This window comes from Littorina saxatilis, linkage group LG15, assembly GCF_037325665.1.
Source record: "Littorina saxatilis isolate snail1 linkage group LG15, US_GU_Lsax_2.0, whole genome shotgun sequence".
In the NCBI taxonomy this organism is placed as follows: Eukaryota; Metazoa; Mollusca; class Gastropoda; order Littorinimorpha; family Littorinidae; genus Littorina; species Littorina saxatilis.
The window spans coordinates 21,979,934-21,996,557 of record NC_090259.1 but is presented as its reverse complement, the minus strand read 5'-3'; the positions used below and the strand labels follow the sequence as shown (position 1 = coordinate 21,996,557).

General features: G+C 40.2%; 1 protein-coding gene across 1 annotated transcript in view; it reads right to left on the bottom strand.

The window, feature by feature from the left end:
• LOC138947952 (potassium channel subfamily T member 2-like) overlaps positions 1-16,624 on the bottom strand; it is a 99,186-nt gene that overhangs the window by 59,757 nt on the left and 22,805 nt on the right. Inside the window, exons 6-10 of the mRNA XM_070319476.1 lie at positions 15,196-15,304; positions 14,555-14,629; positions 11,332-11,412; positions 9,049-9,143; positions 6,245-6,431 (exon numbers count right to left, since the gene is read on the bottom strand). Coding sequence (XP_070175577.1) covers positions 6,245-6,431; positions 9,049-9,143; positions 11,332-11,412; positions 14,555-14,629; positions 15,196-15,304 — 547 coding nt within the window. The remainder of the gene's footprint in view (positions 1-6,244; positions 6,432-9,048; positions 9,144-11,331; positions 11,413-14,554; positions 14,630-15,195; positions 15,305-16,624) is intronic.

Here is a 16,624-nt window from a genome sequence, read left to right as displayed (position 1 = left end):
TCAGAGATACAGGCATGATCAAGTGTGGCTAATACAGGGCTCCCCACGGACGCCCCTCTTGGTGCGTCCCGGGACCCCCACTTTTAAATTTTAGAGGGTTCATGGACCCCCACTGCAGTATTTTAGAGGGTCCCAAGGGTCCAAAAGCCAAAAAATCCCAGTGTACTTACATAAAACATTGTGGTCACGTATAGTGTACTGCGAATCGTCGTTTGCAGTCTAAAAATGGTATCTACGGTACGCTAAATAAAGGTAATTTAGTGAGTCCTACGACCAGCTCTTTTAAAATCTAGTGCGTCCAGGAACCCCCTCCATATATTTCTGGTACATGTTTTCGGCTTCTAGTGCGTATAGGATGCAGGGACGCGCGCTATGGGGAGCCCTGCTAATATCAAAATTTAGTTACATATGATTTGTGTCGTCACACTGAATGAAACTCGAATGTTTTGCGTTTCTTTCAGCATGTGATGTCCCTTCCAAGGGGTTATATCTGGAGTAGGTCCAAGTTTGATTTGAAAGAAAGAGCTGGGTATGGATGGCAACTATCAAGTGAACAACAGTTAAATGCATTCAAGCGAGTAAGCTGTGCAAAGAAACACTCACTCACACACACACACACACACACACACACACACACACGCGCGCGCGCGCGCGCGCGCATACAAACACACACGCACACACACACACACACACACACACACACGCGCACGCGCGCGCACACACACACGCACGCACACACACACACATACACAAAACACACACACACACACGCACATAGACACACACGTACACACACAAACACACACACACACACACACACAGTTACCCTCTTTCTCTCTCTCTCCCTGTGTCTCTCTCTCTCTCTCTCTCTCTCTCTCCCTCTCTCACTTACTCTCTCTGTAGTTACCCTCTCTCTCTCTCTCTCTCTCTCTCTCTCTCTCTCTCTCTCTCTCTCTCTCTCTCTCTCTCTCTTGGTCCTCGTCTCCGCCCCTCCCTCTTTCTCTGCCCCTCAAAATCAAAGGAAATACTTCCGAAAATTTCTGAGGAATAAACTCTCGAGAACCAGCCTTTGCCTCTGACAGAAAGAACATGATGACCTAAACTCGCACAAGCTTTCTTCCCCTAAACCCCGGCTTGGACTTAGTCCTCTTCTCTCTCAACGACCACTATCGATCCTGTTATGACTTTGGCTGGATTTGTTTCCCCGAAGCGAAACCATATTTCAACTGACAGTTGTATTCCATTATTTTCCCTTTTCGACATTAAGCTGTGTGTGTGTGTGTGTGTGTGTGTGTGTGTGTGTGTGTGTGTATGTGTGTGTGCTTGTGTGTGTGTGTATGTATGTGCAACATGTGTGTGTGTGTGTGTGTGTGCAAGAGTGTGTGTGTGTGTTTGTGTGTTTGTGTGTGTGTGTGTGTGTATGTATGTGCTAGAGTGTGTGTGTGCGTGCGTGCGTGTGCGTGCGTGTGTGTGTGTGTGTGTGTGCCTGTGTGAGAGCATGTGAGTGCTTGCGTGAATGCGTGTGTGCGTGTGTGCGTGCGTGCGTCTGTGTGTGTATGTGCGCGTGTGTTTGAGTGTCTGTCTACCTGCACGTCTGCCTTTTTTCAGTGCAGGCTTGAGAATTATTTTGTTTGAAAAATATGGTCGAAATACTATGTCCTTGATAATAATATTTTTTCTCCAAAACAGCATTACTCAATCACACTGAAAAGGCAAATCCCACAAGATCGTGATGTCCTAAACTTCTGCAGATAAGGCAAAAAAATAAAAATAGTCTGCTTACGGTATCCCGACCGACCCTATTTTTTCGCGCGACCCTAGATTTTTTGTTGGCATTTGGGAAAGAAAAAAGTCTTTGTTTTTTGGCAAAATAACTGAAAAATATGTGTTTTTTTGAGAAAAAATTTAAAAATACCGACCTACCGACCCTATTGTTTTTGTTGCTTATGTTACCGTAAACAGACTATTTTTTTTGTGTGTGGCCTAACTATAATGATCGATAGGGAAAGTTTGATCTTGATGCAATCTCTTTGCGGGTTTGTTAGTTGTTCGTGTCCTCCTTGCTTTGCCTCTTTTATCAAAAGATCACACTTCATTATGCCATTTCCTTTGACCATGAGGGTAAACTTCCTGAATCTTTTTATATTTAGTCAAGTTTTGACTAAATATTTTAACATCGAGGGGGAATCGAAACGAGGGTCGTGGTGTATGTGCGTGTGTGTGTGCGTGTGTGTGTGCGTGTGTGTGTGTGTGTAGAGCGATTCAGACTAAACTACTGGACCGATCTTTATGAAATTTGACATGAGAGTTCCTGGGTATGAAATCCCCGAACGTTTTCTTCATTTTTTTGATAAATGTCTTTGATGACGTCATATCCGGCTTTTCGTGAAAGTTGAGGCGGCACTGTCACGCCCTCATTTTTCAACCAAATTGGTTGAAATTTTGGTCAAGTAATCTTCGACGAAGCCCGGACTTCGGTATTGCATTTCAGCTTGGTGGCTTAAAAATTAATTAATGACTTTGGTCATTAAAAATCGGAAAATTGTAAAAAAAAATAAAAATGTATAAAACGATCCAAATTTACGTTTATCTTATTCTCCATCATTTGCTGATTCCAAAAACATATAAATATGTTATATTCGGATTAAAAACAAGCTCTGAAAATTAAATATATAAAAAATATTATCAAAATTAAATTGTCCAAATCAATTTAAAAACACTTTCATCTTATTCCTTGTCGGTTCCTGATTCCAAAAACATATAGATATGATATGTTTGGATTAAGAACACGCTCAGAAAGTTAAAACAAAGAGAGGTACAGAAAAGCGTGCTATCCTTCTTAGCGCAACTACTACCCCGCTCTTCTTGTCAATATCACTGCCTTTGCCATGAGCGGTGGACTGACGATGCTACGAGTATACGGTCTTGCTGAAAAATGGCATTGCGTTCAGTTTCATTCTGTGAGTTCGACAGCTACTTGACTAAATATTGTATTTTCGCCTTACGCGACTTGTTTTTTTTGTCCTTCAATTATTCATAAGGGGTTTTGCACGGTTTGCTTGCACTGTGCAGGGCCGGATCTGGGGGGGGGGGGGGGGGTTCCTGGGGTTCCGGACCCCCCCCCTCCCCCCTGGCCATCCAATGTACCTCTCAGAGAGAAACAAAATGTGGACTTTGGACCCCTGCCTTCAGTTGGAACCCCCCCCCCCCCCCCCCTCAAACGGACTTGGTCCGGCCCTGCTGTGCTGAATTGCTTTACTGCTTGCCCTCTTTCTTTCACTTCTCATCTCGATTTATCTTTGTTATTTTTTTTTTCATTGTCTTTCTCTTATTTTTAGTATATTTTCTCTTTTTACATTTAGTCAAGTTTTGACTAAATGTTTTAACGTAGAGGGGGGAATCGAGACGAGGGTCGTGGTGTATGTGCGTGTGTGTGTGTGTGCGTGCGTGCGTGTGTGTAGAGCGATTCAGACTAAACTACTGGACCGATCTTTATGAAATTTGACATGAGAGTTCCTGGGTATGAAATCCCCGAACGTTTTTTTCATTTTTTTGATAAATGTCTTTGATGACGTCATATCCGGCTTTTCGTGAAAGTTGAGGCGGCACTGTCACGCTCTCATTTTTCAACCAAATTGGTTGAAATTTTCGTCAAGTAGTCTTCGACGAAGCCCGGACTTCGGTATTGCATTTCAGCTTGGTGGCTTAAAAATTAATTAATGACTTTGGTCATTAAAAATCGGAAAATTGTAAAAAAAAATTTTTTTTTATAAAACGATTCAAATTTACGATCATCTTATTCTCCATCATTTTCTGATTCCAAAAACATATAAATATGTTATATTTAGATTAAAAACAAGCTCTGAAAATTAAAAATATAAAAATTATTATCAAAATTAAATTGTCGAAATCAATTTAAAAACACTTTCATCTTATTCCTTGTCGGTTCCTGATTCCAAAACCATATAGATATGATATGTTTGGATTAAAAACACGCTCAGGAAGTTAAAACGAAGAGAGGTACAGAAAAGCGTGCTAACCTTCTCAGCGCAACTACTAAACCGCTCTTCTTGTCAATTTCACTGCCTTTGCCATGAGCGGTGGACTGACGATGCTACGAGTATACGGTCTTGCTGAAAAATTGCATTGCGTTCCGTTTCATTCTGTGAGTTCGACAGCTACTTGACTAAATGTTGTATTTTCGCCTTACGCGACTTTTTTTGTTGTGTGTATGCACCAGTAACAATCTGCCTATCAGACAATGTGGAACCCGCACACAAAAAAAAGCAATTTTAAGGTTTTTTCAAAATGGCTTTGTCAGTGGACAATTTATTCATCTGCGCAAAGAAAGGAAGCTCGCTCAAGTTCTTCGTTCCCATCAGTCCTTGGTGTTAGGGCACAACGACCTCAAAGCATTGTCTTTGCACGAGCGGCACGAACAAAATCAACACTCAGTTTCGCAACGACACCATCCCATGATTCAATTTCCCGTCAGCACTTTCGTTTGTCCCTGGTGTAAATGCAAAATCACACATTCTTCTGATTGATTTCAGAAAATGGTGAAATGAGGACAAAGGCGAAAGGCAGATACATCTCTGTCTCCAAAAAGGAGATCGACACTACGTCTAAAAGCTCATATTCTCCCCCACAAACCTAAATCCGTCTGTCAGACAACAAATCATCCTGCAACTGAGATCTGGTCGCGTAGGCACAAGCGCGAACACACACACACACACACACACACACACACACACATACACACTGACACAGACACAGACACAGACACACACACACACACACACACAAACAAAAAAGACACACACCTTTCTCCCCTCCACACATACACACACACACACCTTACTCCCCCCCCCCCCCCCAACAGACGCAAACAATGTTAAACTGTCATTTGTCCAACGCCGGAATGCTTCCCAGTAACACGAGTAAGACAGATGGAGATAAAACGTGGCAAAAATCAGCACGATTTTTTGGCATCCATCAATTTCTTTCCCATTCGTCCGGTTTCTCCATCCGTTTTCGTCTGTCGATCTCAGCAGAGTTACAAAGATGAAACGCGTTGAGGACAATTTATTGTTTTGCTAATGGCGTTCAGGACCACAAAATAAAGGTGGAACCGAACTTAAACTGACATGTTTATGGACTCATTTTCGTCTGAGGTCGAACTTAACAATGCACAAAGAAGTTCTGAAAATGTGCTGACCTGTACCTGTCTCGACGAAGCATGCCGAAGGAAGGTCACCATCATTTGCTTGCAACGAATATCCTCTTAGGTAAGCCCTACATGTCTATTTTTATAATTCAGAAAAATAATAATAAAGAATACGGTACGACCCTTTTATTGAGTCTGTTACTGCAATTTCACTTTCAGGCAAAAGTTTGAATAACAAATCTATGAAGAAATTACATTTTGTAAGCTTTCAAGCGGAATCGCAATTCCTTAGTTCTGACCGGGTCAAACATTGTGTGACCACAATTTACATACAATTGACTGGAAAATGTAGTCGCCAAAATGTGGCCTCAACATTTGCAAACAAGCAAAATTGACCTAATCAAACACTATTTAACCCACCCCTCCCCCCGTCCCCCCCCCCTCCCCTCGCCCCGCAATGTTTTGTAAAAACAGGGTTTCAAGGAACTATCATCACGGTGTAGCCTTGCCATAACCATAGAAGGAAGCAGGACGCTTTAACACGATACACCCTGTAGCATATATTTCCCCATGAAAATATCGTAACGGTTAACTGGTAATTTGAAGAGTTTTAATTATGTTATGTGTTCATTGTCAGCCAAATTAAATTTCTCATTTTTAGATAATAGAGTATTCTTGCATTGCATTGTATTGTATTGTAGATTGTATTGTATTGTATTATCATATTGCATTGTATTGTATTGTATTAGTTGTATTGTAATAATTATAGTGTACTGCAGTAATACATTGCATTGTATTAATTGCATTGTATTGTATTAGTTGTGTTCTATTATAATTAATTATTATTATATTATATTGTATTGCACTGTATTGCATTGTATTGTATTGTATTGTATTGTATTGTGTTGCGTTGCGTTGCGTTGCGTTGCGTTGTGTCGCATCGTATCGTATCGTATTGTATTGTATTGTATTGTATCGTTGTATTGTATTGTATTGTATTGTATTGTATTGTATTGTATTGTATCGTTGTATTGTATTGTATTGTATTGTAATATTGTAGTGTATGCAGCCTCTTACCTGTGTCGGCAGAGTGATAATGGTAACCAGGATCATGACGATCATGAAGACCTGACTGGGCCAGATATCGGGGTATATATCTCCATATCCTACTGTGGAGAAGGTCACGATCACCAACCAGAAGGACTCGAATATGCTTATCGGCCTCTCGCTGCTGCCTCTTTGCAAATGCTCCACGCCACAGGCACTGAAAAAAACAGATATAAGTATGGAATTAGGTTCATGTGAACCATGTATCACAGGATTTACAAATGTGCATCACGGTTAACCTCCTTCAAAGTAGCCCACATATCCCGAATTATACACGTTTGATGGAGAAGGGCGTAACGTTGAGGAACAGCGCGAGGAAAAAACCAGACGAAACAAGGATTGAGGAGAGAAAGAGAGAAATGCAGAAACGGACAGGGGCAGAGCCAGGTAAAGAACAGTAAGTAATCCAGCCAGCAATAAATGCAAAACAGAACGAAAAACCAAAGGAACATTACTCATCATTACCAGACACTGACCAACCTATGAGACAGTTGCTGTTCACACGCATGCGTAACACAGGAAACAGCTGCCACATAAACTCTGTTCTTCACTAGTATCATCAGTTCAGCCTTTTTCAAACCAGGGAGTGCAATTCAATTCAATTCAATGCAATGCAATGCAATGCAATGCAATGCAATGCAATGCAATTCAATTCAATTCAATTCAATTCAATTCAATCCAATTCAATTCATTTCAATTCAATATAAGTTGTGTTGTTTCGGTGTACACCATACAGAAAATTGTCTTTTGGCTCGTATACACAAATAATACAGCACGTAACAACACAGTCCTTACACAAGAATCACAATCACATAAAACAAATCACGCACCTCTGCACACACATATCAACGTCCACACACATCCACCCCCACACACTCACGTACATAACCATCGACATACTCTCGCGTGTCTAGCGTTAATTATAAATACATTATGATTGAGGTCAGTCAACCTAAAGTAAGTATCGCAAATTGAAGCGGCCCTATAACTGCCACTAATTGCAGCATTCATGACTTGATCAGAATCGTGGGCGAATAACTTCATCATGCAATGGAAGTTCAAGACTTGATCAGAATCGTGGGCGAATAACTTCATCATGCAATGGAAGTTCAAGACTTGATCAGAATCGTGGGCGAATAACTTCATCATGCAATGGAAGTTCAAGACTTGATCAGAATCGTGGGCGAATAACTTCATCATGCAATGGAAGTTCAAGACTTGATCAGAATCGTGGGCGAATAACTTCATCATGCAATGGAAGTTCGAGACTTGATCAGAATCGTGGGCGAATAACTTCATCATGCAATGGAAGTTCAAGACTTTGTCCGCATCACGGGCGTGATTATACTCCATGCGATGACACTTAAACGAAGGGGTGATCACACCAGATGCAAGGAAATGAAGGTATTGGGAACAACCTTCAACTCGACTGACACTCTAAAGAACCGGTCAACGATCGAAATCAGTTTATTATATGAAGTCTTATATCGCGCGCGTATCTCCAGACTCGGACTCAAGGCGCAGGGATCTATTTATGCCGTGTGAGATGGAATGTTTTACACAATACATCACGCATTCACATCGACCAGCAGATCGCAGCCATTTCGGCGCATATCCTACTTTTCACGGCCTATTATTCCAAGTCACACGGGTATTTTGGTGGACATTTTTTTTATCTATGCCTATACAATTTTGCCAGGAAAGACCCTTTTGTCAATCGTGGGATCTTTAACGTGCACACCCCAATGTAGTGTACAACGAAGGGACCTCGGTTTTTCGTCTCATCCGAAAGACTAGCACTTGAATCCACCACCTAGGTTAGGAAAGGGGGGAGGAAATTGCTAACGCCCTGACCCAGGGTCGAACTCGCAACCTCTTGCTTCCGAGCGCAAGTGCGCGTTACCACTCGGCCACCCAGTCTCTACTCTTTTCAGCAATCAATAGTTAGGTCGTACAATTCTAGAAATCAGAATCAGTCCTAACTGTTCTTGAAGGACAAGTCACCGATTTCTCCAGAAAGTGAGGTAACAAAAGTTCAATGTTCTTGGATGCAACGAAGGCATATTTACAACATATTATATATTATATATTATATGTATTGGAAGTCAGATAAATACCGCAACACGCGCGACAAGGTAAAAACTAAGGTCCAATTAAGAAATGTGTATTTTTAATAATTAGAAAATAGGATTCTGGAAATTAGAAGCAGTCCGTATTGCCCTTAATTGAAACGTCCAAGAATGTTCCAGAAATTGCGGCGTATAATTCTACTGACAGCGGCACAAGTTTAACTTCAAGACCATTGGCTTGAGCAAAGGCGTATTTACAACATTTGCATTGAAGTTGGTTATAAGTACTGTTGTTGTTGTTCTTGTTGTTCTTTGTTGCCTGTATCATGAGTAAGTTCTCATTTACTTGATCGGCAAAATACAGAACAACTATTGAAATACTCCAGAAAAAAAAGATCGCCATGTCAAACTAGGCTAATCACCGCGAAAGCCAACACCAGATCAAAGAGTTTTTTGATAGTGATTATGCCGTTAACCCATTGCTACAAGGCATATGTCAAGCATGCAAGTTTTGAGTGGGGACAACCAACGATATACTGTTGTTTAGTTTGTTGCATTTTTTTTAAAGGGTTTCTGTTACAAGCGAGCGTTACCCAAAACAAAACAGCAGAGTAGCAGTCGCTGAACTAACGATAATTATGGCTGGATTTGGTTCTGTTTTTGTTGTTGTTGGGTTTGCATATTTTTTGCCTGCACCATACTCACCCAATAAAAACAAGGCACAGCAGTGTAGCGATCAAAACCATGAGTTGTTGAGCCAGGGCTGACTGAGACTTCTGCATCACTCGATGGAGATCGTTCTGTTCATCAGTAAGACAATCAATCAATCAATCAATCAATCAACCAATCAATCAATCAACCAACCAACCAATCAATCAATCAACCAATCAATCAACAAACAAATAAAGCAACACACCAGCTATATAACGAATCAATCAATCAACCAACCAATCAATCAATGAACCAATCAATCAATCAATCAATCAATCAATTAACTAACCAGCCCACAAACCAACCAATTGAATCAATCGATCGATCGTCCAATCATAACCCACATGCATGAAAGCATGTACCAGCGCATGCAAACCCAACGACAACGATGAAAGAAAGACATTGTTCAACAATGCACTTGTAAAGTTTCCTTTCGTCTTTCTTACTGACCTCCCCACGTCGAATGCATCCCTGTATTAAAATAGTAGAATGTGTGCATGATTGTGATCAAAGAAATAAACAAGTATAAAATCACTAGTGACATAATATGGTGCATACCCACAATTCGCCTTTCGTACTCGAACCTCCAACAAGAAAATGTACCTTCATTTTGTTTTACATAATGAAACATAAACAAAAACGAACGCAGGCACGCAGGCACGAACACACACACACACACACACACACACACACACACACACACACATACACACACACACACACACACACACACATACACACACACACACACACATACACACACACACACACACACTGCACTGAATCGACCGTTTAAACACTCACACTGCTACGTCAGAGAGAGAGAGAGAGAGAGAGAGAGAGAGAGAGAGAGAGAGAGACAGAGAGAGAGACAGAGAGAGAGACAGAGAGAGAGTGAGAGAGACAGAGTCTGCACACATATATATTATCCAAAATGTAAGCTGTCCACGCAATACACAGCTCAGGGTATAATGACTTTTTTGATGGCTGTCTGGGCAGTTCGCATATAACCGTCACTAGTCATGACACTCCCAACGCACACGGTATTTCCAAGTGACATTCAAGTCGTCCGCTATCAAATTTGCTTTGGGGCAATATAATCACTTGTCTGATTGTTTTGACTGTACGCGTTGTTCCCCATGTCTGTCAGCGTTTTGGGCTGATTTTGTCGAGGACTAAAGTTTCGGCTGGTTTTGAATATAATATATCTCCTGAGACCTCGCTTCAATTACTTTTGTTTTAGATACAAATCCATAGGTGTTGTCTTTTGGCTGGTGTTGCTGAGGACAACATAAGCTTTCTGGTTGCTACGAATATACCTCCTGAGGCCTTGCTTTGATTTCTTCAGTTTAATATAAATTCTTTGGATTTTGTCTTTTGGTTCATATTGTTGAGAACAACATTTCTGGCCGTTATGCATTTATCTTCTAATTCCTTGTTTTGTGTTCTCCAGTTTCTGACGAATTCTATCGAATCTTCTTTCATGGTTTAGGCTGATACTGTTCAGGATAAAAGCTTTCTGGTGATAAGGATTTTCTGTTTTTCTGCACTCCGTTGATTTATTTACTTTCGGATAAATTCTGCAACGTATTAAGTTACTTGCGTATGTCTTTCAACGAGAGAATCGAGGCTTTTCCAACTTATAACCAGAACTGATACATTCGTCCCAAATGCTTTGGCAACGGTACGATTGTGCTACAGACTGTAAACAGGGAGGACAAGATAACAATTCGCGTGTGAGTCTTTAACTAGAATTGTCGTTCCAAATCCCCCCCCCCCCCCCGCCCCAACGGGACAATGGCGTTACAGGCAGGAGATGGGGAGAACAATATAATATTACAAATCCAAAAACAAAGAGACTGCCAACGTTCCAAAATTCAGAATCAAAAAACAAGAAAGGTATGTTGTCATTTCCTTTCTACGTCATTCCCTTTCTACGTCATTCATTTAATCAAACAATCATTCATTCGCTCGGCTTCCTGACGAGTGGACGCAAACTGATAGAACTATTAAGATAAGTTTTGTGTGAATATTTGTTTGTCTGTTCACTTAAAAGACCGTTGGGTCGAAATATGTGTGAATGTATTGTTTTGTCAATAACAAACGTTCCAGCAACCTATCTTTCTTGTTTTTTTTTTTTATATAATATTACGCCTGTGTGAGTGTGTGCGTGCGTGTGTCCGTGTATATATTTATCTGTGTCTGTCTGTACTATGACTCCTACTTTCTACTAGGAATAAGATCCATGAACATGATAGAATTGTACAAATAACTTACAAACATATTTTCCATGGCAAGTTTGGCTAGCCAGCAGTTGAGAAACACAGGGATAAACATGTTCCTCAGTGGCTTGAAAAGCTGCAACAATGACAACAGACAATATTACTAAATGGCTTGAACCGCTAATACAAATAAGAGAGAAGCTATTACTGAGTTGTTTGAAAACCTGAAACAAACAAAAAAGTAATCATTTCCTCTATGGCTTGAAAACCTGCAACAAAGAAGAAAGAACCCGTAAATCAGTGGCCGGTTTGAAACCCCTGAAACAAACAAGAGAGAAGCCTGTGGCTGGAAAAGCGGAAAGAAAACTTGGTAGCTTTTACAACTGATACAAACAAGAGAGAAACCCTTCCTCGGTAACATGAATAGCTGATACCAAAACGAAAAAAAAACACATTCATAATCGACTTAAATAGCTGATACAAACAAGAGAGAAAACCATTCCTCGGTGGTTGGAAAACCTTTTTTTTTTTTGAGTTTTTTTTTTTTTTGAGTTTTTTTTTTATTTTTTTTAAATTTTTTTTATTATTCTTTTTTCTTTTCCAGACAATATAACATAAGACAGATCAAAAACAGTCTACATAGGGTAACGAAAATAGCAAATATCCAGTTGAGGCCATCTCAACCATATCACTTACACACACACATATAAACAGACAGTACAAAAAGGATAGAGGGAAAAGAGAGAGGAAGAAAGAAGAGTGACAGAAGAGAATAAGGATCAGGGAAAGAAGAGGAAGAGGATAGCGAGCGGTGACCAGGCTAAAACAAACAAAAAAAAATAAATAAAAAAAACATAAAATCATTCCATCGCATGCCTGTACAGACTCCAGTTTCTGTTGAAAGAAGTTAACTCATTGTTAACCAATGCATTGTGCTTCTCTGCCAAAAATCTTTGTTTTAGAGTTAAAACAAGAACCTGAAAATGGGGGCCGGTCGTACGTATTTTAGATGTATAAATGTGGTATTTTGCGATTAGAAGGAACAAATCAAAGGTTTTGTCCGTCACACAGTTTGTTTGGTAGCCACAGATAATAAGTTGCTTATACAGTCTAACATTAGTACAATGTACAAAATTGTCTCGCATCCACTGAAGGAAATCATTCCAAAAGGCCTGTGTTTTTATACAGTCCCAAAAAAGATGTTCTAGCGTTTCCTCCTGCTGTCCGCAGAAAGTACAAATAGGAGATTCAACAATTTTTCTCAGATGCAAAAAACGCTGGGTGGGTATAATTCTATATATCAGTCTATACTGAAACCATCTGAGACGTACGTCCTCAGTTGTTCTTTTAATTTTTAGAAAAACCTTATTGACATCTACATTACAGTTCAGTGCAGCTGTCCACTTTTCAATACATTTCAGAGGATCAGTATTCTTAATCAAATATCCATAGACATGTTTAGAACCACCACTGGCCAAGCACTGCCAGACACATGGGTCACTTACCACAAAGTTATCACAAAAGTCAATTTCTAGCTTACATTGATACTTCTTAACAGCCCGTACTATTCCTTGATATAACAAAAAATTAACAGTCACATTTGGGTATTTTCTGCTAAATTCATCATAGGTCAAAAATCCATCTTCCTTCAGCAAGTGACCAACAGAAACAATACCACAATGTGCCCAGCTTCTAAGAAACAACACCTTCTTGTCTCTGCATATATTGATATTATAAAAAAGACATTCAGATACAAAGTCATGAAAAGAAGATGGAATACATTTGTTACACACTTTTTTATAATGTTTAAAAACATCAACCCAAAAAGGATTAACAATTCTTTGCATCAGTACATTTGCAAACTCGCCCCCACGTTGTTTCACAACTTGGTTGGAAAAACTAATGTGAACCAGAAAGAAATCATTCCTCAGTGGCTTGGATAGCCTACACAAGAGAGAAACCATTCCTCGGTGGTTGGAAAAACTAATGTGAACCAGAAAGAAATCATTCCTCAGTGGCTTGGATAGCCGACACAAGCAAGAGAGAAACCATTCCTCGATGGTTGGAAAAACTAACGTGAACCAGAAAGAAATTATTCCTCAGTGGCTTGGATAGCCGACACAAACAGGATAGAAACCATTCCCCGGTGGTTGGAAAAACTAACGTGAACCAGAAAGAAATCATTCTTCAGTTGCTTGGATAGCCGACACAAGCAAGAGAGAAACCATTCCTCGGTGGTTGGAATTTTCTGACACAAACAAGGAAGACATAATTCCTCAAATGCTTGAATCGCTCACACAAACAAGAGAGAACCCATCCCTCTGTAGATTGCTCACACATTCCCATGCAAGAAAGAAATCATTCCTTAGTGGCTACAATTGCCAAAACAAACAAGAGAGAAACCATTCCTCATTGGCTTGAATTGCTGACACATACAAGAGAGAAACCATTCCCCAGTGGCATAAATCACTCACACAAATAAGAGAATACCCACTTCTCAATAGTTTAAATTAGTGATACAGAAAAAGAAACATCCCTTAACACAAATTAACGTTTGTCAGTAAACTATGTCATTAATAAAACGTATAATGATAAAATCATTAAAAATAATGTCATCACTAAAAACAAATTAGTCTGCCGTAGCACGAGGGTAGTATTATCGCAAAGCGTCCGTTTTCTTCATTGCAGAAAAACAACGTTGCTCTAACATGTCAACACAAATGTACACCCCTGGTAAAACAGAATATATCAATGTAATCACTGACAATAGCGGTCAACATAACATACTATGTCTGAGTTCACATCAAAAGGCTAAATGCATGTGAAATAACGTCCCGAAAACAAATTGTAATAAATATTCATGAAGACTGGCAAAGCCGTCCGCACTGCATGACCGTTAAGATCATTCATGCACTTTTCTGACACATGTGGTTGCATTTAAAGGCTCCTAGCCTGGAATATTTATCTGACAAATCAAAACTTTCTGCGGATCGAAAAAGGAGTTAGCAGAGAAGCTGCCCAGAATGGAATAATGTAAGACGAGCAAAAAACAGAACCGTCTAGCTTTTTGGCGAGCATACACACTGACCCTAGCGGATGGGCTGACCAAAATACAGACAGACAGACAGAGAGACGGGCAGGAAGACAGACAGACAGACAGACAGACACACACACACACACACACACACACACACACACAGACACACACACACACACACCCACACACAGATCAGTGTGTATGCATGCAATAACACTAACAGACCGATATTTATACTTACCGTAAAAAGAAATGGCACAGTTGTGATGAGCTCTGTGAGAAATTCCAAGCTGATGATCTGCTGCAGAATGTTTCCCTGGGAGAAAAGGTAATACCAAAATTAACAGTCATCCCATCCCTGATATCTTTTTATGAGAAGTCTAGACAATAATATTATTGTCTGATCTGCGTGTGATAGGTAATTCAGAATTATCCCTTGGGCGTCTCCAACTGACTGATTCCATTATACCTCAGTAAGTGTGATATGTCTGCTTTATTACATTTATGCAGAAGAGAAATTCGCTTTATTGAATTTGTCCGCGAAATACTTGTATCTCGTGCCGAATATGTTGTTACACCCATGTCGTTAATGCGATAAATTACTTGTGTTTTTGCGATACTTATGTAGGTGTATACATTAACCCGTCCCCTCTACCAGGCATACACAAACATCCAGTAAATGTATGACGCATTTGTATACGCACATGTAGACAGACAGACAGACAGACAGACAGACAGACAGACACACACACACACACACACACACACACACACACACACACACACACACACACATACACACACACAAAACAGACACACAGTCAGAACGACAAAGAGACACGGACAGAGGAACAAAACATTCATCCCTTAAGTTGCAGTCACCTTATAGCTGAGGTACTGGACGAGGATGTTCTCACACATACTGATGATGGCGACGCTGACCTGACAGATCCACACACCTTCATCTCTCTCCACCTTCCAGATGAACTGCCTGCCAAACACACAGGAGAGAAAACAAACCTTTAAATACAGACATCCTAAACAGATGTAGACTGCAATCATTCCAAATCGAGGATACCAACAAATTCGGGGTTTGACACTAGTGTATTTTAAGAAAGTACATGGGTTGGGAGCGACATGTTCCGTTTGTGGATAGTCGCTATTTTTCACTTGCTCTGGATTGCGCACGACTGTAGTTTGATTAATTAGAAATTAATTAATTAGATTAATTAATTAATTAATTAAGAAATTAATTAATTATTTTTCACTGAAGAAGGGCGTGGCCCGAAAGTCTTTGAAACTTGGTGTTACTGTGTTTTTTTCTAATTAATCACGACTGTAGTTTGATCAGACAGACCCTTCTCACAATATCTGACGCATCACGTCGCAGAATGGCTAGACTACCTTGAAATGTGACCCTCCACCACGAAATGAGTCGCATGTCACCTCGCGCGGTTCTGCGCTAGGCTTGATATAAGTCCGGGGAGTGTCTGGTAACAGTGTGAGGGTCACCTTAGTCACAGGCTTATAACTCAAACAGTTTTCGCTCTATTCTAAACCGGTTTTCACCACTGGATATAGAGCATAAAAAACTCTCAAGGAAAATGTATAAAAATGAAAATCATGCAAAGGTGACATGCGACTCATTCCGTGGTGGAGGGTCACAAATGTTATGGAAATGATGTCCGGGGGTCAAGACTGTCAACAAAGTATGCGAGTTACTTGCCTTGAGAGCTTCGTGTCGATGGTTCCGGTGTACAAGTTAGATTTCGATTCAGAAAACAGCTAAACTCATGGATTTTATATTGGATTTCGGTTGTTCAAGTCTGTAGTTATACGTTTAAATGCGGTATGTTTGTGTTGTCTGCTCTAGAGATGTATATTTCGTACATTTGAGCATTCGGAACTTTTCAGTCGCTAAAAGTAGTACCCACAATGTGTAGCTTCTCAACCCATGAGCAATCAGGTCGGTTGCTGGGAGGCTATTTGTTTGGTTGCTGGGCGTTTACCGAAAAATAAACACCCTTTCCAGTTTACAGAGAGAAAGAAGCAGAGGGGGGAATAATCGTAAATAATCAGGCTTCAGAAATGATCATCAGAGAAAAAGAAAAGAAACGTCATCAACAGACAATCTTGTAAAGTGCCAAACGAAAAACACCGCTCTCAGGGACTATCGGGTTCAACAGATTAGCAATCAGCCACATCCTCTGCTATTCAACTTCCTTCCAGATAATAAAAACAATAGAATGAAAACAAAAATGTTAATTTGATGTTTGAATAATCGAAACTCCGTTACGGCACTTCAGAAAAG